Source organism: Diaphorina citri, unplaced genomic scaffold (assembly GCF_000475195.1).
Source record: "Diaphorina citri unplaced genomic scaffold, Diaci psyllid genome assembly version 1.1 scaffold10, whole genome shotgun sequence".
NCBI lineage: Eukaryota > Metazoa > Arthropoda > Insecta > Hemiptera > Psyllidae > Diaphorina > Diaphorina citri.
Window position 1 is genome coordinate 355,837 of NW_007377449.1, and position 24,259 is coordinate 380,095.

At 37.1% G+C, this 24,259-nt stretch overlaps 2 protein-coding genes across 4 annotated transcripts; both read right to left on the reverse strand.

Annotated features, from left to right (window-relative positions):
- Window positions 1-2,134: 2,134 nt before the first annotated feature.
- LOC103505989 (WASH complex subunit 2) lies at window positions 2,135-15,589 on the reverse strand. Of its 3 annotated transcripts, none has more exons than XM_017442672.2 (13): window positions 15,291-15,589; window positions 12,875-12,990; window positions 12,508-12,570; window positions 12,160-12,296; window positions 11,583-11,749; window positions 8,583-11,307; window positions 7,032-8,402; window positions 6,608-6,740; window positions 5,952-6,221; window positions 5,424-5,593; window positions 4,443-4,521; window positions 3,674-4,131; window positions 2,135-3,168 (listed from the first exon to the last, which is right to left on the reverse strand). In XM_017442672.2, the coding sequence occupies exons 4-13, from the start codon at window positions 12,281-12,283 to the stop codon at window positions 3,116-3,118; spliced, it is 5,550 nt and encodes a 1,849-aa protein (XP_017298161.1). In that variant the 5' UTR covers window positions 12,284-12,296; window positions 12,508-12,570; window positions 12,875-12,990; window positions 15,291-15,589; the 3' UTR covers window positions 2,135-3,115. The 3 variants fall into 3 exon arrangements, with proteins under 3 accessions (XP_017298161.1, XP_026676891.1, XP_017298165.1); XM_026821090.1 differs by lacking the exon at window positions 15,291-15,589 and adding an exon at window positions 15,010-15,259; XM_017442676.2 differs by lacking the exon at window positions 15,291-15,589 and adding an exon at window positions 14,673-14,983.
- A 793-nt stretch (window positions 15,590-16,382) lies between these two features.
- Window positions 16,383-23,840, reverse strand: LOC103505696 (vacuolar protein sorting-associated protein 35). The gene is made up of 10 exons (XM_008470054.3): window positions 23,549-23,840; window positions 22,909-23,126; window positions 20,539-20,662; window positions 20,109-20,310; window positions 19,674-19,868; window positions 19,041-19,400; window positions 18,476-18,811; window positions 18,085-18,214; window positions 17,636-17,833; window positions 16,383-17,492 (listed from the first exon to the last, which is right to left on the reverse strand). Exons 2-10 carry the CDS (start codon window positions 23,102-23,104, stop codon window positions 16,867-16,869), a joined length of 2,367 nt encoding a protein of 788 aa, XP_008468276.1. The 5' UTR covers window positions 23,105-23,126; window positions 23,549-23,840; the 3' UTR covers window positions 16,383-16,866.
- Window positions 23,841-24,259: the final 419 nt, after the last annotated feature.

Consider the following 24,259-nt stretch of genomic DNA (forward strand, 5'->3'; position numbering starts at 1 on the left):
GGGAGGAAACTTTCTAAAGTTCTTGTTAAAATTACCTAACATTTATCTATATTACGGTTGTAAAAACCACAAAAATAAGAAAACAGAGGTTCAAATATTATTTATTTCATTTTTTATTAAAACAAACATCAAGTGTTGAAATACAGAGATATTTGCATTATATTTTAAAAATCTTTCCAGTATTTTTAATTCTTTTTTATTTATTTTTTATATATAAACAATGTAACTAAAAAGATTATAAACAAAAATGGGGAAAATCTGAGTAGAAATAATTTTCTTCTTTAATATTTTTAAACCGTAAATTTCATTTCCATTTTTTCCACATAAAAACTAAAATCTAATTCTTTTTTTCGACATACATTTTTACAATAATTTAATTTAAATACAGTGAAAAAATAAAAGACCATTTTCTAAGAATTATGTACAAAAGAAGATTTACATGATTTAAAAAAATACTTTACAACATACCGCGAGATAGAGAGGGAGAGAAGAGTATTATATACAGCAATTTTATTTAATCAAAAATATTAACAATTTAAATTAGTTTAATTTCTACAAACATTGGTTTAAAAAATAAATAAGAATACATCTAGTATAGGTCTGTGTCAAGTTTTCAACATTTTCTTTCAACCTTATACTGTAAAGAGCAATACCGGTTATGTGATTTGTAGCTAAGAGCAAATAGCTAAGAAAGAAAAAGGGACACGCAAAAAAAAAGTCTTTCAATTTCTTTATAAAGGATAATATATTGCCACCGTTTAGCAGTTTCAGAAAGGCTATGAATGAAGGCGGGCTCATTGATGATTTCTATATAAATCCTCTAACGCACAAAGCTCAACATAATATGCACTAAGAAGCTTTGTATGAAAGTAAAATGGGACTACAAAACATGGTGGTCTTTGAGCCTGAGAATTGAATAACACTTGAGAATATTTCATGTGGCGTGCGAAAGGCTTTTAGTTGACCAACTCTAAAACGCAGCATTTAGAATTGAGATCATGGTTGCTGGATTAGAATTAAATCTGTTGTCTGAAAAACAGAGGAAACAAGCCTTCATCAAATTACAGTACTCATTCAACTTTATATGTTACTTTTGCTATTGTGACGATCTAGGACACTATCTGAAAATGAAATAACTTTACATTAATTAATTTTAGTTTATAGAAGTTCAAAGTTTTGTAAGTTTTTAGTAATTTCAAACCAGATACAAATTATGCAAACAATCATAAATAATAAAAAAATATATAAATAGTACATAAAATATTAGATACATAAATACACGGATATTTTCTTAAAATACAAATATATTTACAAATTAAAACTAGATAACAACTTTTGACCAGGCTGCACATCTTCAAACTGTGACCATAGAACATAGGAAACGTCAGGTTTTGGATACATTAACAATATTTCTCCCATTCTAAAGTAAATTCTAATGGTTCAAATGTCAAGATGTACAACCAAGCTTGAATTTACATAAGCACATAAATATTTTTTATAAAAAATATTATGTCTTCAGAAGGTGAGTATTTAAAAAATATAAACCTACTTAGAAGTCATTTGGAAAAGCAATATATTTCCTACATAATTATCAGCAGTGTCATTACTTAACACTTTATTTCTTCCAAGATTACACTACAAATTGGACTCTACGTTTTAAAATTCTGATCCTTCTCAAGACACATCTACTTTTTGTTAACATACATTATGATAAACATTGATACAAATACATTACGTTTAGGAAGTAAAAAAGCAGATATTACCTAAGTGTGATTGTAGGACTCTTACATACAAATTTCACAAGGAGGACAACATAGTTACCTATGTTATAATTACAGAAACACTTAAGAGGGAAAGAGAGACCAGAAAATATCATATGTGAAAAGCTATCAGGAACCTAACTGGTTTATTTCTTGTAGGGTAAGTGTTTTGAGGCTTCAGTTTCAATAAATAAATATAAATATTATGCTGATCTGAGATGGTTTCAAGATCATCTTGAAAAAATGCTTGAAATATACATTATATCAGAAAAAAAAAAAAAAAAAAAAAAAAAAATGTGGGGAAATTTTTAACCACAAAAAAATTTTTTAAAAATTAAAATTACACAAAAAAAAAAAAAAAAAAAAAAAAAATTGGTGGGAATTTTTTATACCACAAAAAATATTTTTAAATATTCAACTATCACAGTAGTATTATAAACAAATTTGCATGTTGAAAGAAATTGGGTGACAGAAATCTGTTGACTTTTTTTCCTTTCAAACAGGGATCTAACATATGTAGGTAAATATGTTGGTCAGAAGAAACAGTAAAAATTCAAAACTGACCAAACAATGAAATAAATAACTTTATGTACAGTAAATTCAATAAGCCAAATAGAATTGGAAATAGTTCTCTGTAAAAGAATATTTTCTCAAGTTCATTCATAGGCTTCACTATGAGAAACGTCAAAACTGAAATTGTCAAATCAGCCCAGTAAGTACAGGCAACACAAAGTTTTGAATTCGAACAAACAAAACTATTTACAGACAATTTTCCAAGTTTTTCCTCACACTGTTTTTGGGCTAAAGAGCTACAATAAATGTCTACCAAATGCCCAGGTACAAAATATCCGCACAGAAAAATAGACCCAATTTTATGTAATCTAAAAGGAAGGGGGAGGGAAAAGAAAGAAGGAAAATGAGAGGAAAAGGTAAAATCAAAGCACAAATAAAACAGGTGGAGGGACAAACTTCCTGAACGCAATAGTATTTACAATATGAAACAAAGTATTTTTTTTTCTTTTTTTTTAATTATTATTATTGATTTTTATCATTCAAACATAAAATTCTAGTTACAACCTTTTTTTTTTCAAGTTCACATGAGAAGTAGAAGAAAACCAAAGTCCACCTGACCAAAAGATGTGTTTAATGGACACTGCATACTTCGTAGGCAAGTCATATAACCATTATAATTCGCGGATGTTCAGATCCCTTTGCTTTTCTGGCCAAACTGGTTGTAAATAAAACGTTATTTTTTCTTGATAATAATTTACAAAATCAACAACAGTTTACCACGAGGATAACAACAACAAAGATTGAGGTGATGCTACGGACGGGGTAGACACCACCCTTTCAGGTCATTTCGAGTCCTTGGAACTACGCCTTCGCTTACCTGGGCCTAGCTCTGAGTCTGCAACAAACAAAACACAACGAGCTCTTTAATACTTGATACAAATTGCAAACCCTGTGCCAGAGTGGGTATCACACTAAGAACTCGGCATGGAATAGGTATATTGAGCCAAAACAATATTAAAGGAAATAAAGTATACTTTGTATACTCGAAATATAGTATACTTACTATATTTCGTATTTTTTCATTATTATTTATTATACAATTATTATTTTCGAAATATAACCTACCTCTGTGGCGTAGTGGTCAAGACACTCGCCTGGTAAACAGGAGGGTGTGGGTTCTATCCCAGGCCAGGCATGGAATTTTATCCTCATTTATTTGAGAATGTGATCACATAATAATGGAGCTCTAAGGGTTAGGTGGTAGAGAACGCCTCCGGCGTTAACCTCGCCTAGTGGTTACCTTCCACTCAAGAGATTATTATTATTATTATACTTTGTATACTCCTAAGATAAGGGGAGTAGAAATTACATTATACAATGTTAGGAAAAATGAAACTTACCATGTACATTTGCACTTCTCGTTTTTCTTCTCACAGAGGCGAGCGTCTCCTCACTGGTTGCACTTGTCGCTTTGGACGCTCCCCGCGTAATACAATTATTATTCTTCATCAGACCACACGAGCCGGATTTGTTGTTGTTATTGGCGGTCGCACTGCCGGACTGTTTTTTTGACGAATTGTCATTAGACGCTTTGTTTTGCCGGTTCGAGCGTCGATTGGTGCCGGTTTTGCTATCGTTAATGCGCGAACTGGTTCGAATAAGGGGCGATGGGGTTGAATTGGTTGTGTTTGTTGACAGCACGGTAGTAGTGACTGGGGTAGGAACCAGGCCACTGGGTGTTACAGATGCAGAGGAAGAGGAAGGGGGGAGACTTGAACTTGATGAGAGAGGGGGAGAAGAAGATACTGAAGGCTGTTTCTCGGCCGTTTGACTATTATTGGTATTAGAACTAGGGGTTCTGAAACGAAAACAAATTAAACATTGTTTATCACTTAGTATAACTTTATTTGAACTTGGAATCGGTATAAGTAAGGCCTTCGGCTATAATAAACGCGCCGTCATTGCTACCTGGTTAGATCTTTTGTGACTTGGAAATCTTGGAATAAACTATTATTGTTATTGTGTTTTCTTTAAGTGGCAGGGTTCTTATGAAGTCTTTGAGATATTTTACCAGGAAGGTCTTGATTATTAGTCTCATTTGAGCAGGATAAACAACAAATCTATTTCTATTGAACAAGCTATCTATTTCTATACAGGGTAGGTACTTACTTTACAGTGGTATCACAAGATTTATGTTTTACTAAAATATCACTAAGGGGGTGTTCATCATCTGACCCAGCATCCGTTCCTGAAAATAATAATAATAAATATTCACAAGCACATTAGTTACCATGGGGGAAAAAATATTGACGAAGTACTTAAATAAGAAAAAAGTTAGTTGGCTAAGTACTTATAACAATCTAACTAACAATGATAAAATAATAATAAAGGAAGGACGGACTAAAAATAGCCCACCCTGAAAGGGGATTTAGTTATATACAAAATAAATTAAAATAAAATAAAACGTTTTCGCATCACCAACCAGAAATAATTTTCACACAACGTAGTTCGTTCGCGCTTCCTCGTTATTGTGAACGGAGCTCTATGTGACTCTACTTTATATCAGCTGATGGAGCAAAACAAAACAGAAGGCAGCTTCATGAGAATCAGCTGATACCGGTATGAGTAGTGGCGTAGGGTAGTATCTCCACAAACCCTTTCATGCTCAAGCATTTTTTTTTTTCACCAGACTATTTTCAGATTGCGTCGACCTCTCAATCGAGAGGCTGACAAAACCCTAACTAGGGTGATTGCTTTGGGCTGACATTTGGTTTTGGCTACAAATTTTACGAGTGGATGCCCTTCGTACGCAACCTTTGCTATTTCTTTAGCAAGGGGAATTCAGGCTGGTCTACTCCCTGAAGTCCCCAAGCCAGACTAGGCTGGTCTACTCCCTGTTTACCGTCCATCAGCCAGACATAAGGTTAATGACGGATTTCACCAATGACTTTGAGATTTCACTAATGGGAGAATTTTCAATAATCAAAAGAGGAGTTTAGTGATCCAAAAAGGAGGAATGTTTAAAAACTCATGTTCGGATCATGAAAAACTCTTTTTTGGGATGATTGAAAATTCTCCCACTAGTGAAATCTCTTATTAAGTCATTGGTGAAATCACCATAATATTCTATTCTACAATTTTCAGTCTCACCTTTTTTCCGGGGCGTTTTGGCAGGCGGTGACGTGGAAACAGGAGTAGGCGTCCCATTGGCCCCTGGATCCAGGTGCTGCTTCTTGCCCGTGGAATGAAAATGGTCTTCCACCCCCATGCACGCCTTGATTAACTCGGCCGCGTTTTCGGAACATTTCCTCTTGTTGGGTCTGTGAGGAGGAACATAAGGGAACCATTAAACACACGAAACATGTACTTTTTTTCAAAGGAAGATACCTATGAAAATACCGTCTCGGTACTGCATTGCATTCCTTCGATTTTTTTCTGATTTTGTTCTCATTTATTATTTACAAATCTAATGGCATGTATTATTTTTATTTAATGAGCAACCTCCGTGGCCGAGTGGGTATCACACTAAAATTACAGATATGTCAGAAATAGAAAAGGAGGCTCTTAGTAATGCTGTGATATCCACAAAAAATGTGAAGAAGCTCTCAGCTTCGCCACAAATAGATCATGATTTAGATTTTTTGTTTTAATGTACAAATAAAGGCTATTACTATTTACCTAGCAGTGTTGCTTTCATCCGAGGAATTAGTCTCGACGGCAGACCCAGGTACGTTGCTTCCCCCACTACTCGACGTACTGGCAGCATTGTTTCGCTTGCTCTTCGCTCGCTCCGCTCTCGGCTTGGAATTATTCGGACTAGGTTTGCTGGGGGGCGGATCCTTGGCAGGATCCTGGAGGGGGAGAGAGGGGGAGGAGTGGGGGGTGCGGGACGAAGCGGAGGAGGTGGAAGAGGCGGACGTGGCCACGTCCGGAGACATATCACAGAACCTGGCAACGAAGGAGAAAGAAAAACAAACTTAGCACATGGAAACAGCAGTATTTGATTATCTGAAATAAAAGTCATGAGACGAATTCTCTATGGAATCCAAAGAGAAACTAATTAAGACGTAATGGCGCCACCACACTTGCTGCCACGAGCACTTACGTACTGTTTCCACTTTCCGGGATTTTGTCCTTTCTCCGGGGATTTTTATTGAGTTGTGTGAGGGATACAACAGGAATTAAGGGAGGATATTGAGATATTTACAACTAGATGAGGGATTTTAAGTGAGTGGAAACACTGTGGGTAAACATGATCAAGCTTGGCAGCCAGGGTGTTGAAGATGAAATAATTTTGGCCATATTGATATTGGTACTTAAACAATTGGACTTACTTATTCTGAGAGCGTGTGTTTCGTGTGGTCATACTCCGTCTGGGCTCTACTCTGGTCTCGGTCGGAATTTCAATGAGTAACTGTTCCAGTAGGGATTTCGAGCCCATTGGCGATCTCAACTTCACGTGCTCATCTGCGAAGTGGATTAAGGATAATTAATTGGTACATATGTACAGAGACATACAAAAAAGAAATGGGGACCAAATGATACTGACTATTCGAAAACGGATCAAGAACAATGTAATAACAGCCTGGCATTTACGGGGTCGAAACCGAGAAGTATAAAAGGAATGGGCCATGCCAGTCCAAAAACTTTATGTAAAATTATCTGTGATGCCTAACCTTGCAAGCTGAGCCGATTCGGATCGAGAAAGATATAAAACCCATTAGCAAATGGAGGAACATTCTATGATAAATAACTTACCCGTTAGATCAGACTTCTGATTTTCATGTTGAGGTCGATCTGATGGCGTTGTCACAGAACCATCTAGTTTCCTCTTGCGTTTTGCCCTCGTGGTCAATGTTGAACTTCCAGTTTGCTCTTCGTCCTCCTCCTCCATAGGATTAGGAGAGGGGGTATCTTCTCTCACCTTCTCCGAGTTAGAGTATGTATAGAGAGCAGGTGTTATTCTGATGGGCTGGGGATCTTCCAGGGTGGGAGAATTTACATTTTCTGTCTTCAGATCTTTCATGTCAGGGCCAAGTTTGTCTTTGTCTAGTTTATCCACATCTCGACTGGATAGTTTCTCAGACTGACTGTTCTCATCACATTTCTTATCCTCTACTTTCACAATATTAGATTCTTTAGGTTCCTTCTTCACAGGGGTTGTCACGTCTGGTTTGTTCTCCATCTTAACAACACTCTCTCGTTTCCCACTCTGTGCAGGCAAGGTTTGAGTTTCAATGGAGCTTGCTCGTCCGATTTTCTCTGGTTTAACCCCATGTGAAGAGTTTATTGTCTGTGTTAGGGGTTTCTCATCTTTCTCGTTGTTTTTATACAAGGGACTTTCACTACTCTGATTGGGGGATTTCTCTGACAAGGCATCCATTGATTCGATACCCGAGTCTTCTCCTTGTGAATTACCGGGTTCTGATTGGTTAACATTATTTTCTGTAGATTTCCTCACATTTTCTTGTCGTATGGATTCGGTTGAGTTTCTTGTATTTTCTAGTTTGTTATCCAGTGTCGTGCTGGTTGCCATATTCTTCATATCTCCTTCAGAGAATGCTGCCATCATCTGCAGTTCTTGTTGCATTTGTTGTAGCTTGATTTTCCTTTCAGTCAATTCAATATCATGTATAATAGGCAACAAAACAGAACTGTTTTCCAACTTGGTGAAAGGTTCCATTGTATTATTCAATAGACTCGATATGCTTTTCAGTCCCGCTTTGTTAAAACCAACAAGATCTTTGTCATTCAGCAGATGGAAATCTTTCATTTTCTTGTTTTGACTAATATTTGTGGTTAAGTTTTTATTAAAGCTACTCGTGTTACTTGTGCTGGCATTTGTTACAGTGTTGACTATTGTCGAATGTACAGTACTATAACTTGCCAGATTATTTATAAGATTATCTTTATTTCGCACGCTATTGTCTTTGTTTTTCATATTACAGTTGAGTTTATTCACATTATTATTTACAATTTTCTTTACTAGATCTGTTGCATTATGATTCAATGGCACATTTGTTTTACTGGATTCGCTATTGGTTTGTCTATTGGATTTGAACTTTCTGATTGGTGCTCCTGGTCCTCCCATACCTGTTACTGGACTTGGGACACCAGAACCTTGTGGTGCTGCAAAACAAACAAGTAAAAATATCATTAACAAAAGAAGAAGGACAATGATCTTGCACTGACCGAGTTGGTACTTACATTATTCCTCTCTTTGCCTGTTCATGTAAACTGGTAAAAATTTAAAGAAAGTAACATATCAATAGTAAACCTCGTAAGGATAATTATAAGTATTACTCTCACCTGCAGGGGTAGTATCTTTCTCGCCAGTAGATTTCCTCTGCACACCGTTTCCTATTGCACGCTGCTTGTCTGTATTGTGTCTCACAGCTGATAACATTCTTGCCTCCTTTGCTCGCTTCACCACACTCTTCAGCAAAGAATTTGAACTCTTTACTTTGCTCTTCGTGTTCTTGTGAAACAGGCTCAGAGGACCTTCAACCAGCCTTTGATGCAGTTGTTTCTTAATGGATTCCTTCTTTTTCACCTCCTTGGGAAAACTCAGGCTCATCTTGTGATGGGTATCACTGGGCATTGAGCGGAGTATAGATGTAACTTCCTCTGCTGTGGGGTAAGCTGTTCTAATCGGTGTACTGTAGGGAGACACAATCTCCCCTGGCTCTAGCCTACTCTTTAAGTTCTGTTCAACATCTCTCTTGTTATCTTCATCTTCTTCATCATTTTCTTCGTCATCTTCATCTTCCTCTGTATCCTCTCCGTCTTGCTCTTCATCTTCTTCTTCATCCTCATCATCTTCCTCTTCATCATCTTCACTCTCCTCATCCTCTTCCTCTTCATTTTCTTCCACAGATTGTTGCATTGTAAAAACAAGATTCTTCTTCAGAAAATTTGCATTCTCTTTAAAACCACTTCCCACTGTTGCCTTGTTGGCTTTCTTCACACCACTAGCAGCTGCTTTAAATCCATCTTTCCACTTTTTGTCGTCTTTAGAATTAACAACAACTGCTGCGTTTCGACCTCTGAGGGAAATATGCAGTGGAGGAACTTTGGGCTCCTCTGGATTCGTAGATAGGGCTGACCCAGACTCACTTGATGAAGGAGTCCCAACTTCTACTTTACTAGTCAGAGGGGGTGGCACAGCAGTGGTTATAGAACCAACTGAACTTGTGTTGGATGATAATGAAGAGCCTGAGATATTTACAGCAGAACCAGAAGCTCGTACTTTCCTTGCTGCTTGAACATTGACATAAGAAACATCTGCTTTGTAGACAGGCATCACAGGTTCACTTTTCTCTAGCTTCAATCTCAACTTGATTTTTTCATTTGCTTGTAGTTGTGTATTCTTAGGCTCATTACTAATGCCCCTCAAGCTTTCAGGCTCAGATGTTTCTATAAGCTCGGATTTCTTATTCAGAATGGATGTGACGTCATCATCATCGGAAAACAAAGAGTTGGATCGTTCATTGAATGGAGATGGAAAGTTAAAGAACGGATCATCCAAATTATTCACTAGCGAGAGATGTGTTGGTTCTACTTCCGTGTCTGAAGATTCTACATCGCTAGGAATTGGTTCTAAATCCCCTGTCAGTGGATTTATCAGCATTACCGGCTGCTTCTTGCTGTTCAAGTGGGATGGTTGACTAGTTTCACTAAACTTTATATTCTCAGTCTTATTTTGGTCACTTCCAATAGCTTTGTCCTCAGTTTTCACCATTGAAGGAGGAGGTGGGAGAGGGGCTGAAGACAGAGGAGGGGTGGGGGTAGTCATTTCAGAAGGTAACTTTGAAGGGGGAGGAAAGTCTTTAGCTTCGACCATGGTTTGTTGATGATTTTGAGGAGGACGCTCTAGTGAGGATTGAAGATCTGAGCTGACATTATTGCTTGGGGGAGGTAAGAGAGGAGAAGGAGGAGGGAGTAGAGAAGGAGAAGGAGAGGGAGGAGGAAGAACTGAAGGAGTAGGTGGAGGAAGCTTAGCCAAAGATGGTGAGGGATCTATTAGGGGAGAGGGCGTTGAAAACCTGGCTTGGGGTTCAGCAGGCTTTGGTTGAGAAAGAGTAGAATTGGGTTGTTGATGAGGATTCAAATTAGCTAGAGAGTTAGGAGTCTGAGAGTGCATATAGGAGAGTTGACTTCGAATCATAGGGGTTTGACTGGACACAGATTGATGGATCTGCCTTGAATATAGAGCTTGATTTACAACCGAGTGTTTTGTTATGAAAGATGACTGTTGGGATTTGGGGGGTTGGGCAAGAGATGCTGGATTAGAATTAGGATTAACTAGATGGCTTGGTGTAGAGTTAGGATTAGCTGGGTGAATTTGAGAGGAATTAGGATTAGGCAGATGGACTGAAGGCTCAGGTAGCTTCGTGCTGACAAATGCAGAGTTGGGGACATGGTCTGACTTGGAAACAGTAGCCATGGGGATAGGTTTCGACTTGACAGGAGTGGAAGATTTTCCAGCAGTGCTTGCTGAGGCTGAGGCGGGAGCAAATCCATCATTCTGCAGTAGGTTAACTAGGAGAGGAGAGGACAGAGCCACATTGGCAGGATGGTTGTGAGGGTGGGGTAGAGGTTTGGGATCCAGAGACCGTGAGGGACCTGGGTAGGGGGGAGGGGGAGGGATGAGTGTCTCCCTATTATGAATTGCATGGGCTGCATGCGTCATGGAGGCAAATGGAAACGGAGGACCATGGTAGTGAGCAGGAGAAGAAGGTAGAGAAGGAGTTGGAGGCAAAGGAATGGGGTCACTAACCAAAGGAGCTACGACGTTTGGACTCTTGAATGCAGAAGTTGAACCTGAGGTTCCAGGCAACTGAGACAAGGACTGAGCTATGGAGCGAATGACATTGCTTGCTTCAGTGCTGGTGGTTTCAGGGCTTGAGAGAGACAGAGAGGTGGAAGAAGAGGACAAAGAGCTTGATGTGCTTGGGCCTGGGGCTCCAGATGTATGCATTACTATTTCCTGAGCTTCCCCTCCATAGCGGTTCGCCATACGTAGGGATATTACCTGCAGGAAGATAAATAACTTGGGTTAATTCAATATAACTTGGAAGTCAAATAGAGGTAGGTAAAGATAAACTGGGGTACATTCAACCTTGGTAGAGGTTAATGGTATGTTAGACAGAAAAGATTTGGGTTCTTCATTACTTTCTTTTTCTTTTAAAATTCACAAGGAGCCAGTCAAGATACCCCTTGAGAGTTTTTGGTAATACATACCACTACCAGCCTGAGGCTCTTCTGAGTAGCATAATAAATATAATATGTTAATCTGCCCATTCTTACCTCATCTCCCTCTACTTGCACAGACAATATCCCCAGTTGCAGCAGGGTTGCATTTCCCTGCTGTGCTAGCTGTCTCAATCTCACAGCTGCTTCCTTGGGGATTGTGAATGTAACTCGCACCGAATTCCATGGCTCCACTTTTCTCAGGTTGATTCCTTCAGTGCCCCCTGAAATTTTATAGGAAAGATGTTAATAGAGGTAAATTTTTTTACTACAGTACCTATGGGTGTTTGTGGATGTCTATTATCTTCTAATGGCCACCTATATTTATGAACAAAAAACTGGTTCACAAGCTACACTGAAGAATCAATTTCAAACATCTGATAGACTAAAATTTGTTTCAGTATGCTATAAAAGCAATGATATTTGTTCATTAAATGGGGTGTAAAATATAGTTTTTGGAGAGTGGCTTATCTGATTTTAATGTCATAAAAATAGCCTCATCAGTAGTCACTCAAATTTTGCCCAAAAGATTCTTTGATAGACTCACAAGAACTTTAGCTAGTTTAAAAATAATAATAATAATAAATAAAAAAAACTTCTAGCAATTCATTAATAAAATAAAACCAATAACAACCTTTGAAAAGCAACTGCTTCAAATTTGCAAGGATCTTCTTGAACTGTAGAGGGAAGTGTGGGTCACTCAAATCACCCTCACATGTAAGCACTGTCTCCACCAAGCCATCACTGTCTGCAGCCATCCTTCACTACTTTCTGTAAATAAGGGAAAAATCAATATAAATACATCTGTTTTAATTTTCAAGATCTTATGTGCTTGTCTTTCAAATAATTTAGAGCCCAAATTATATGCAGCTCATAATCACCAATATATCTAAGATTGCAGAGATTTAACAAATAGGTAACTTACTCTGCAAAATTTATCGAGCCAACTTCAAAATATCTGATTATTGTGAATTTTCCTTACCTGTTGAATTTCACATGGTCCCCATGTCATGCAAAAAGATTACACTTGGTAAGATTATCATATCTGAAATCAAGAAAAAGAAAATGTTAACAAAATTATATCTGTGCAAGATGTGTAGGTACCTACCTAGCATGAAGAATCAGCCAGACCAAAATCTTACCTAGATTAAAGCACACTTTGTATAGGTACTACATAATATTATATTATGCCTAAAGAAAGTAAAAAGACCATAGATACTAGATTAATGCTGGTAACTTGAGCAGTTCCTTCAATTTAGGAGAACTAAGTAAATAATTCCATTTTTTTTTCTTTTTAGCTAAGTTGTACATACTAATTTTGGTAATTCCAATTAAAAAAAAAAACATACCTTCATAGTTCCTTTGACTATACAATTATGTACAGACTTCTTATTTACAGATGAAAATCACGTCTCAATAGGTACCTAATAATTTGCTTGAATCTTAATCAATGCATTCCATATTCCTGAAAAGAAAAAAATTGGCATTGCATTAGAACATTGAAGCTTTAATAGACCCCAAAATTGACAAATGGTGAAACAAGCAGCACTTGAAAAATTTACTCTTAGCACAAGTTGTAAAACTCAATCATATCCAATTAAATTTCTGAAAGCAACTTCGCAAAATTTGTATGTCAAATTCTACTTAAAAAAAAAAAAAAAAGTTTTGCATTCCACTCTTGTTTTTACAAACTTTGAAGGTTTTTACAATGTTAATTGTGAATTCTGTTACAGCACCTTCACAAGAAAATTAAATTTTCCTACAAGAAGGTTTTTCAAGTATGTGAATGTCTGAGCTTGGAGGCTTTTATTTCACACACTAGCTGGATTCCGTTGCTTCGCTCCGGAATCCGGTTAGTTCATCCCAAGGCATGGCCAAACTTGTAGAAAATAATAAAAAATACAGTCGTGCTGCATGCTCCTATTAGCTGCATAGTTATCAAACTAAAAACAAACGAAACTCAAAATGTTGGTCGAGAGCAGAACATTTCTCTCCCGCATTCTCTGCACTCTGTGTATTTCTTATGGAGATTTTAGCAATCAAAAATTGATCATATCAATCGGTTTAGATTTTCGCAAAATCCTTTCTTAGTGAACACCTAGACCACAAAAGGAATATTCCTACCAAATTTCAGCTTTCTAGGTGTTGTGGTTCAGGATAGAGCGATCAGTGTGTGAATATGAAATGTGAATGAGTGAATGGATCTTCATTTTATAATAGAAGATTACACCCTATATTTTTTATTGGTACAACAAGAGAAAATTCTACATCTTTGGCTTCAACATCTTCAGCTGTGTCACTTCACATACTTATTTGCACAGCATTAGGCAGAAAAGGGTCATCCAAGAAAATGAAAATTTTATTTCGCGAAAAGTTGTTTTTTTTTTTACCAGATTTTTTTTTTTTTTTTTTTTTTTTTTTTTGGGCATCATTAGTTTTTTTTTCTGTAAAAACAAATCCATTTTCCAGATTTTTTTTTTTTTTTTTTTTTTTTTTCAAGAGAGTGGGCATCATTAGTTTATTTTTCTGTAAAAGCAAATCCATTAACCATTCTGTTTTATGTTCACTCTATGTTAGTACACCATCATGACGGGGAGAGGGTAAGGATTCCAAAAATACTAATAACTCTATTTTGCTAAAAATCAATTTACATGGCACTGAAGTTTGGAAGATGATAGTATAAGACCTTGTTTACACTGGGAGTTTAAAGGGACTTTTCAGCCCTACGCTGGCAGTATCAAACAGGTACCTATATTCTATTCCATACCGTAATATTGCCTTCAAACTGTGCAAAGTGTAAGTTTTATTTTTTGGATGTGGGGTTGATGATTCTTTATTTCTATGTACATTGATTAATCTACAACTACTATTTATATCAAGAGAGCAATTACATGGTTTGAGATTAAAGGTCACTCTCAGAGACACAGTTTTAAAATTAGAGATGAAAAATACTCAAGTACATGATTTGTCTTCTTCATTAAGTAAGCATTATCAACATATTGATTGAATTCACAATGTTAACAAACTTTGCATTTGTTGGTAGGTAAGTACTTCAGGAAGTTCTATTAAGTGTTCGAGTACTCGAGAGGAAAAAGAAGATGGAGCCAACACAGCCCAGAGTTAAATTAACAAAAATAATGTACCTACCAACAAAAGTGCACAAAAATACAATACATGGGGCCTACACAGCAAGTTCACTTGAGATTGGCATAAGAATCAACTCATTGTTATACCCATTTTGAATTTCAGAACTGAATGAATTATCCAAGTCAAATTTACTTTACAAGAGAGAGACAATTAAAGGATACACAAGAACACTTAATTGCCATGGGATTAACGTTTTTCAGAGCAATATTAAACTGATATTCTGAAAATTGTGTTTTCTTTTTTTATGTACTTAGGTAAAAAATTATAATAGGCCCTTAAAATTATCCCCAGCTTATAAACATGGATAGGGCTATAACACAACTAGAGTTGAAATAACCTTTGGCTTAAAGATCTTCGAAATAGTGAAAATTTGACACTTCACTCGCAGTTACTCGATTGCCAAAAGGGAAAAAAAACTTTGAAAACTTTTGCATGTTTCATTGAAATATTTTTATTCAAGCAAACAGAAAGGAGATCCCGATTCCCGACCTCCATTTTGTCCAAAACTTAGGAGTGGAAAATCGCAGATTATCATTCTTTTGAGTAGTGAAAAAGCACGTTAATACTGATTAGGAAGCACAAAATTCGTTGATTTGGAAAGAAAACTATTTGTAATACCTTTTTTATTCACTAGAAAATGAAAACTTGATCACTTTATAGTCAAAATGTTACTAAAGTTCCGAGTGATTTGTCGATAGTATACTCTTTTTTTTACCCACGATAATATTGAAGGAAATTTTTTGTTGAAATCCAATGCTTGTCAGAAAACTATTAAATAATCGAAATCACACTAAAAACTGGTTCTAAATAACACAAAATAATGTAATTATTCATTCAAATTAGGGATTTCTTGGATTAAATATTTCTTCTTAGATTGAAAATCACAGGATTCGACACAAAAGTTTTACAAGTTACTAACAATAACAAGAGCCGCCATTTGCAATCTTGCTCAAAAAAAGAATACACTGCGCGTGCGCAATGAAAAATGGCATTCTGGGTAATCCCGCCGTGAAATTTAATTTTTCAAGATTCGTTCACACGATCCTACTTTCGTGTAGATCTTCTCAGTGCCGAAGCCACGGTACCAAATATTTTTACAAAATAAATGGGCTGAATAGGTAATCTGCTCGAATAAAATTATTACCTCCCGCTAGTCTAGTTGGCTTGGAGGGTAGAGTGTCTGCCTTATAAAACGGTAGGTCACAGATTCAATTTCCGCCCGAGGGGGTTTTTGGACAGTTCGTTCTCCGAACTTTATTTGGGGTCAATGAGATCTTAGCAGTTACAGTTCCCTCCATTAAACCTCTTCAAAAATACATGGTTATCTGAAAGAGGGGCTTTTGAGTGAAGTTCTTATAAATGAAATTTTTCATTAGTTCTTTTTTATTTATTTTTATTTATAAAAAAGAACTAATGAAAATTTTCATTTATAAGAACTTCAATAATTTACATACATATCCTAAGTTGTTCTGTTTGTGGCAGGTCGACTATTTACAAAACCTCTCAACCATAATCGATCTCTAAAAGTCTGGTTGTTTTCTATGAGACTAGGGTCCTGATTTCTCTTTCTGTCTTAATAATTTATAAATGAAAAATACGATCTCAGGATAGGTACCTACCTAAAATTATTAACATAAATACATGCTCTTCTTCAACTCACAAATATTTTTTTTTTTTTCTTTACATCACATTTAAATATAATTTGAAGAATTTTAATTATTACTATTTTAGGAAATAATTTAATGAGACAATAGCGATTAACATAATGTAATATGAATAATAAAATATACAAATTTAATGTTAGGTAATGATCAAATCAGAAACCCAGTTACTCAATTAAAGAACTATGTTTCATCTCAAGCATGTGTTTACTCCGACCTGAAGAAAATAATAAATAACTCACCTAGGAAAACATCGGTAGCATATGCCGTTTCCCAATCCTAGATTAGATCAGAATTAAAAAATTCATAGCCGTTCAAGAGATAAAGGGGTACTGCACAGGACTTTTGGGAGATACTTTATAACATACCCTCCCGCGGAAGTCAGCAATGAGTTTTAGGAAATACTGGGATGGCCCTAGGAAAATGACCTAATGGTCAATTCTTGTGCCTTAGTAAAGAACGACTATGTTAATGAGGTTGGAGATGGGCTACAGTTAAAACTCTGTCTGTCCTATAGAATAGAAAATCTCATCTTAGAGCGTTAATCCCTCATAAGATATTCCATCCACAGGTGGTCCTTCCTGTCTATTCCTCAAATGAAACAAGGTATTGGTGAAATGTTTGCTAATCTGTTCTGTTTCCTCATTCGATTCCAAGTTTGCCAATTCGTCCCTTATCTTCCCAATCAACTGATTCAACATTGCCACCGTAATGTGTTCGTTTTTCTTCTCAAAATAATAAATGTAATGGTTGAGAAGTTCGATAAAGAGTTGAACTTGTACGGACATATCCATGCACTGGCTGGCAATTCGTACGCCTTTCTTGAGACATTCTAGCACACGCTTCCCATCTCTTATCTCCTCTCCTTGGCTATTCTTGCCGGACCAGAACAAATGACTACAGGTACACACCCCAGAGCATTGGTCAGGCTTTTTGAATAATTTAGAGGCGGCTAATGCGCTTTGTGTTCGGATGGGTTCTGCGTTCTCTTCACCAAAGCAAGACATTTTCTCAAAAGTTCCAACGAGTAGTGTGATGGCTGCAAGTTGACATTTAGACTCTGAGATTTCTTCTTCATAGAGGGACAAAGCCTGGGATATAAACTCGTAACTGATGGTTTCATGATTTTCAAAATCAATAGAACCGATTGTCATGGCACCTGAAAATCAAATTTCGGTTTCATTAGAAAAAATATTTTTTAGGAGGAAACAGACATTTATTTTCACAGTTTCGGATATGGTATAATCGTGAAATATCTGTTTAACTAGATACTTGAAAAGTTCTCTTTAATATTGTACTTACCTTGTAAAAACAATCTGAGGGGCAGCTCTGCCAGTTCGGCTTTAATCAAACTCAATATGATCTGATGACAGAAGCGGAAAATCTTGCTACACTTTTTGCTCCACATTTCGTCCTCTTCCCTCAGAGCGGAAAACTGAGTTGCCAGTTGGTATGCTTGGAATACCAGGGGAGGCAATGTGTGCTTGATACGTTTCTTACCTGGAACAGTGAGAAGTAATGATTAGAAAAAAACCTCAAAACTATTTCGTGATAATATAGGTCGGGCGTAACTTCGAGCTGTTGAGTCTTGACGTTTGCGAACCTCACAAAACGTTTGATGAAAAGCGTGGAAAAGAAAGAGTAAGGTCCTGTTTGAAATCTGTCAGTTTATTATTATTTATCGTATGAAATGTGTCAATAAAAAGAGAACATACCTTAACCTTAACCATTACATTACCCATAAAACTTACCTCCTGCCTGGAAATGTTTTCTCGCAGTACTAAGGATCAAATATTGCTGATCAGGAACGTCAGACTTGAACTGATGCACCAGTCGTCCTAGGAGTCCTTGTTCTTCAGCAAAATCTTCAGGATCCTCTTCCTGAGAACAAAGAATGCTTGGGTAAAGGAAAGCACGAAGATTTAAATTTCTCTTTACAAAATGAAATGGATTAACTTGTATGAGTATCTAAATATTATTTGTATTTAAGTACCTACCGGATACCATCGGGAAGTTGATCATTATGTTGTTCTTGTCAGAAGAGAAAGTGTTGCCATTACTCCGTTTTCCCATACACTAAAATGATAATAAACACGAGATTCCAGCATCATTTAAATCTTAGAGGGAGAAAATTACGCTCACCTCTGCCGGTTGATCATCTTGATCTTGCACCAAGCTGGACACAATTGTCAAGATGCTATCCACGGATTCCGAGGTCGGCACTAGGGTGTCGTTGTTGAGAGCGTTTGTAATCAGATAAGCCGACACAGATTTACGTCCGTAGAAATCGAACAGCTCCATCAATGGTGCGAAATACGTAAGCTGAATGACAGTCAATATATTGTTGTATTGGTCGATGAATATCTTGAGAAGACGCATGAGTTCGCGAGATACTGGAGTATTGTATTCGACACGCTCGATGTTTAACTTTTGGAATGTTTCGACGGTGGTCTGTAGGATCTTGTCAATATAGTCCACCTGGAAATTGGAGCACATCAGAATTTTATTAGAGTGGAGTGAGAATGACATTTTGTTTAGGTAGTAGAGGATCAAGGAAAGTTTTCTTTATGACTGAAAAGATGAGGCAAAGATTGTTCTCTTTTCTACTGTTATGTGCTACTTTTCTTAATAAGGTTTAAATGGATTACTTTTCTCTATTGTAATGCAACTAAAAAGACCCATTTTCGTTCCGAAAAAATCGATCTACCTTGTCTGGATAACACTTGAGGGCGAGATTAATGAGTGACACTTGTAAGGCGACAATATCTTCAGCAGGCATATCAATACGGGACTGAACAATCGAAGCCACTTGTTCCGAAAACGTCTCAAAGAGGGAATTGAACTCCTTGTTCTTCTGGGCGTACAAACTTAACCGATCAATCAAAGCAATGAGGATATTTTTCACGTTCACTCCTGCCTGAAGTTCTGCACAGGATTTGAGGAAAGCTGTCAGAGTAGCTAGATGGAATTCATCTGGGAAAACTTGAATGATGCACTCCATGAGATACTCCTGAGCTATGGCGTCACGACAGCTTACCACTTGTTCCAGAATGCCAGGCAGTACGAGCTAAAACAGAGAAGGATACCGTTACAACAAAATAAAATGGGTTTCAAGTTCTTACTTCACGATTTTCATTATTATTTAATTGTCTTTCGAACGCTTGATTTGATTTTGATGAAATTTGGTACACGTATTTTTTTGGGGGCCTGTTTCGTCTTTGAGGGTCCCATAGGGATCCTTTGCCCATTTTCCAAATAATTTATGAAGTTCACTTAACTACAAGTGCTTGATCTGTTACAATGTTGTAATCATGATTCCTTTAAGCTAACCCTTAAGTACCTTCTTATATTTGTCTCGAGTGATACTGTCCAGTTCAGACAGACGAACCAAGTTGGTGCCAACTAAAATCCTCAGCTCTTCTCTTTCTCTTTCCCGACGCTCTTTGTCTCTCGAATGACCTTGATGTTGCATTCGAACCCACAGCTTGTTCATTTCAGCAAAATTCATCAGAATAAAATCAACAGAGTCACGGACCTGTGGGGAGAAGAAAAGGGATTAGTGCTAGGTTCCAATCACAATTGAGTCAAAGAAAATCAACAATGTCACACATTGGAAGCGCTTGGAAGGCCTGTCGCACATTGGAAGCATAGTTGCGCGACTTCTAGTGTGTAACGCGGAATCGCGTAACGCCGCGCCGCCTGAGAATCCACTATGAAAATGATACAGACCTGTTAGACTGGAGTTGTACGACTAGGATCACTCATCGTTACTTACCGTGCCTTCAGCCTGGTCACCCTCATCTTCTGGGGTATCTGGCAACACGTTCCTTGTGCACTGCAAGAGATAGTTCCTGAGGAAAAGTCCCCTCAGTGGATGTTGGACACCTCGACACATTTCGACTAGGTCTTTGAGTAGATCACGCTTGAGACTCGAGTTGGTTTTAATGTAGACAAGAGCCACTGTGATTAGGAGATATCTGGATGAAAGACAAGGGGATTTCGTCATTTCGTGATCGAAAGTGTTGAGTATGATTAATAGAAGAGGATACAGTTTGTTTATCCTCTTGTGCTAGGACTGAGAAGTCTCTTTACCCTTATGAATTAAGAAAAGTACCCTGCTAATTTTGCTACTGGTAGGTATTCAAAACTCAGCTCCCTTGACTGAAATTCCACTTATTTATACAATTATATTCCTGTAAACTTACAATCGTGGAACAATATTTCCAGCATACTGAACCAGTTCATAAAGGTCAGGAACTTTTCTTCCTCGCTGAAACTCATCCACCAAATACAATTCCAATTGTCTGAGTTCATCAGTTACAGCCATATCTGAATGTCAACTGTTAAGGATTAAGTTTTCAAAGAGATTATATACCTTTAGAATCACATAAGTAAAAAGTTAAAAGGATCAAGTTTCATTTATAAGTACATAGGTACTCACATTTTCTTCCCTCCTTGGTATGAATAAGGAACCTACCTAAGAAACTTACAATTTATAAACCTAAAATGTACTTTCATATGATTGACCAAATGATAGTGAGGTCTACGTTTTAACTCAACAGGTTTTCATTTGGTTTGGATTTTTTTTTTTTTCTTCTGTTTCTTTGATCCACAACTTGTGATTGCCTGGTGATTTTAATGAAATTTGGTATAGTAATTTACAGTGTCAAAGCATGTTGCAAGTTCAAATTTGAGGTCTGTCCCAGAACTGAGTGGGGCCCATTTTAGGTCTTAACTTTAATTTTGTGTCCTTTCTACAAAAATACTTTTGTCATCATCATCATGTACTAAAGGAACTGCCTTGTCGTTGTAGCCAATCTGATCTGTCTAGAGCTGATCTCTTGAGTTGACTGTATGAGTTGCAGTCCATGACTTTCATGATGTCTTCAAAGTAGGACTTCCTGGGTCTTCCTCTCGGTCTTCTTCCTTCTACTTTCCCTTCCAGTATATTAGTGATGAAATCATTATGCCTCAGCAGATGTCCCACTAGCTTTATCTTTCTTTTCATCAATGTCTTCATCAGGTTTCTTTCTTCTCCAATTTCTTCTAGGATTTTCTCGTTTCTCTTCCTTTCCATCCAGCTGGTCCTTGTCATTCTTCGCCACAACCACATCTCCATAGCTTCAAGTCTTTCTCGTTCATACTTCCCCATCGTCCATGTCTCGCAGCCATACAGAAGAATACTCCAAATGTAGGTTTTTATAAACTTCTTCCTTGTTGATAAGCTCAGGTTTTTATTGGTTAGAATTGTTTTTTTCTTTTCAAAAGCTTGCTTAGCTAGTACTATTCTCCTTCTGATTTCTCTAGTGCTTTTATTGTCTTGGGAGATTAAGCTTCCTAGATAACAAAATTCCTTTACTTGTTGTATAGGTTCATTTTCTATCTTGACATTGGCAATTATGTTGTGATCTGTTATATATCTTCTCCGGTGTAAAGTTCTTCCAAATATTCCTTCCATCTGTTTGCAACCTTTTCGATATCAAATAAGAATTTTCCATCTTTATCCTTTACAATATTACTTCTGGTCTTAGGATTCTGCTGTAGCTTTTTCACTTTTGCATACACTCCATTGTTATTCCGGTTCATCATCATTTCGATTTCAGCACTTTTCTCATCCATCCATTTTTCTTTTGCCTCTCTGCATTTTGATGTTATGGTATTTTTCAATTCTTTGTATCTTGCTGTGTCTTTGTTTCTCCAAAAATTTCTTTCTTTGATTATATCCAGTATAGATGATGTCATCCATGGTTTCCTAGGTGTTAAAGTGTTTTTTCCTAGTATATTATCAGCAGTTTTTACAATTGAGGATTTAAGTTCTTCCCATGAATGACATTCTGATTGAACAAGGGTTTCGCTGGATGACGACCTGATGAGCCTTGCCACACATCCTGCCGGATCTTGGCATCCGAACTCCATGATCAGTAAAGTTTCTTTGGCTCTCTAGACTACTCATTTTTGGCTACTTTGGTTAGGGATATCCTAAGGATCTTTAATGCAGTGGTTTCCCTCTTGCCTTCTGCATCCTCCGGCCGTTGACTGTTGACTAGTTCATCCGCCCTTTTAAGGCAATTTCTTACCTTAAGGACAAGAGATTGCCCTACTCTACGCAGCTCATCCGCTCCGAAGACCGTTGGCTTTGTAGAGGGGATTCCTTATTCCGGGAATCATTCGGTCGCCAGAGCCTCGTCAGCGAAGCAGGGTGCACCGAACGTGCAGGTGAGGTTGACATTTGAGCAAAAGCGGTGAAGTTTAACACATTTTGCCCCTTACACCCAAATTCCAGGCATAATTCTAATTCTTTTCTTTCTTGATACACATTCACTTCAAAATCACAAAATAAAATACCTATGACAAAATAATGGAAGGAGGAGGGTTCTAAATCTGTTGTTTAAAAAAGGTTGAAGTCAACCATTCTCAAAATTTTTGAGTGGTTTTGATAGGTCTATAGGTCACAGAACTACTAGGTAGGTTATTATTTTAAAGAAAGAGTTCTGCTGGTATGTACAGGAACCGTACTAGAGTCTGATGTCAAAGGACACCTGTAATTCATAAACATGTCTAGTAATAAAGGATACAAAGCTCATAATAGTTCTTTGGAGACAGCAATGATGTTCTCAGTTCACTCAGCATGGTGGATGCATGTTTCAATGCATCCATAAGCTTGTCACTGTCCAAACATCTCTTCATTTGTAGTGATTGAGTTTTAACAATATGAGATGCCTCCTCTAGCAGTCTGTCTTGTTCTTCACTTGGAGATGGTAAGGGAGTCATGATTAAGATAGGCAATTAAAATCTGAAAAGAAGTGTTGGTAATTATTCAGAAGTCATGACAATGAAAAAGAAAGCTCCTTTTGGTGTTTAAACTAAGCCTATAATAACACTAGTCATCACTGCTCATTTGTGACAGGTCCTTTGTAGCAATTTTCCATTGACATGACTTCTGACCTAGTAACAAAGTGTTTCTTTTACAAATTTGTCAACTTTCCTCTAGTAATGCTTTCACTAGTCACTACTTCATTGTCATGGTGGCAAAGTAGTCAGAATGCTTGCCTGGTAAACAGAGTATACCCTGTCTCTGTATTCCAAGCACAGGCAGGCCAAAAATATCTTTGACTGCTCGGAACTTAACTTAGGACCTCTGGTGTTTAATCCAAAAGTGATACCCAGTCAAACATGGATATTGTTTAGTTCCACCACAATTATATAAATATTTACCTTCAAACTTATCAAAGGCTGGCAAATAATGTAGTGTTGATGGGCAGAACCACCCTGATTATTTGTATGATGGACTAGCTGTTCTGGATATTGCACTGATGAAGAAGCTCGAGTTCTGAGTCTAATAAAATCGTTTTTTACATGGATTGTTCACCGCACAGTCAGGAAATTCACACAGACACTTGAAACAGATAATTAATAAGCTGTTAAACAAGAAGGTAGTTCACAGAAATTCAGAAGAAAATACAAAGTTACAAAATACAAACCTGAATTTTTTTCAAGATTCATTTTTGATTAGATTGTTGCAGTGTTGCCGAATGGCTTCCTCATATCAGAGTCAAAGAGGTTGATGAATGGTGGCTGAAATAGAAAATAGGGAAAAAGTGAAGCGAAAAGTTTACTTCTACCTCTTCAGTCCTTCCATGAATAAAATTTTTTGGCCACTGTCAAAGCACATCGTCGCGGTCAAAAGTACCACCTATATCATTTTTCATTGTTGTTTAAGTATAGATGAGTTTTTATCGATTTAATTTTGATGTTTTAAATTCCTTTACCTACCAACTTTCATCAAAATCGGACCAGGCGATCGCAAGTTATTGCGAAGCAACAAGCAAATAGTCGAACATACAAACCAAATGCAAAACGGGTTAGGTAGAAAAACGTAGACCCCACTGTCATGCAGTCAAAAATATAAAATCCCAACCACATCCG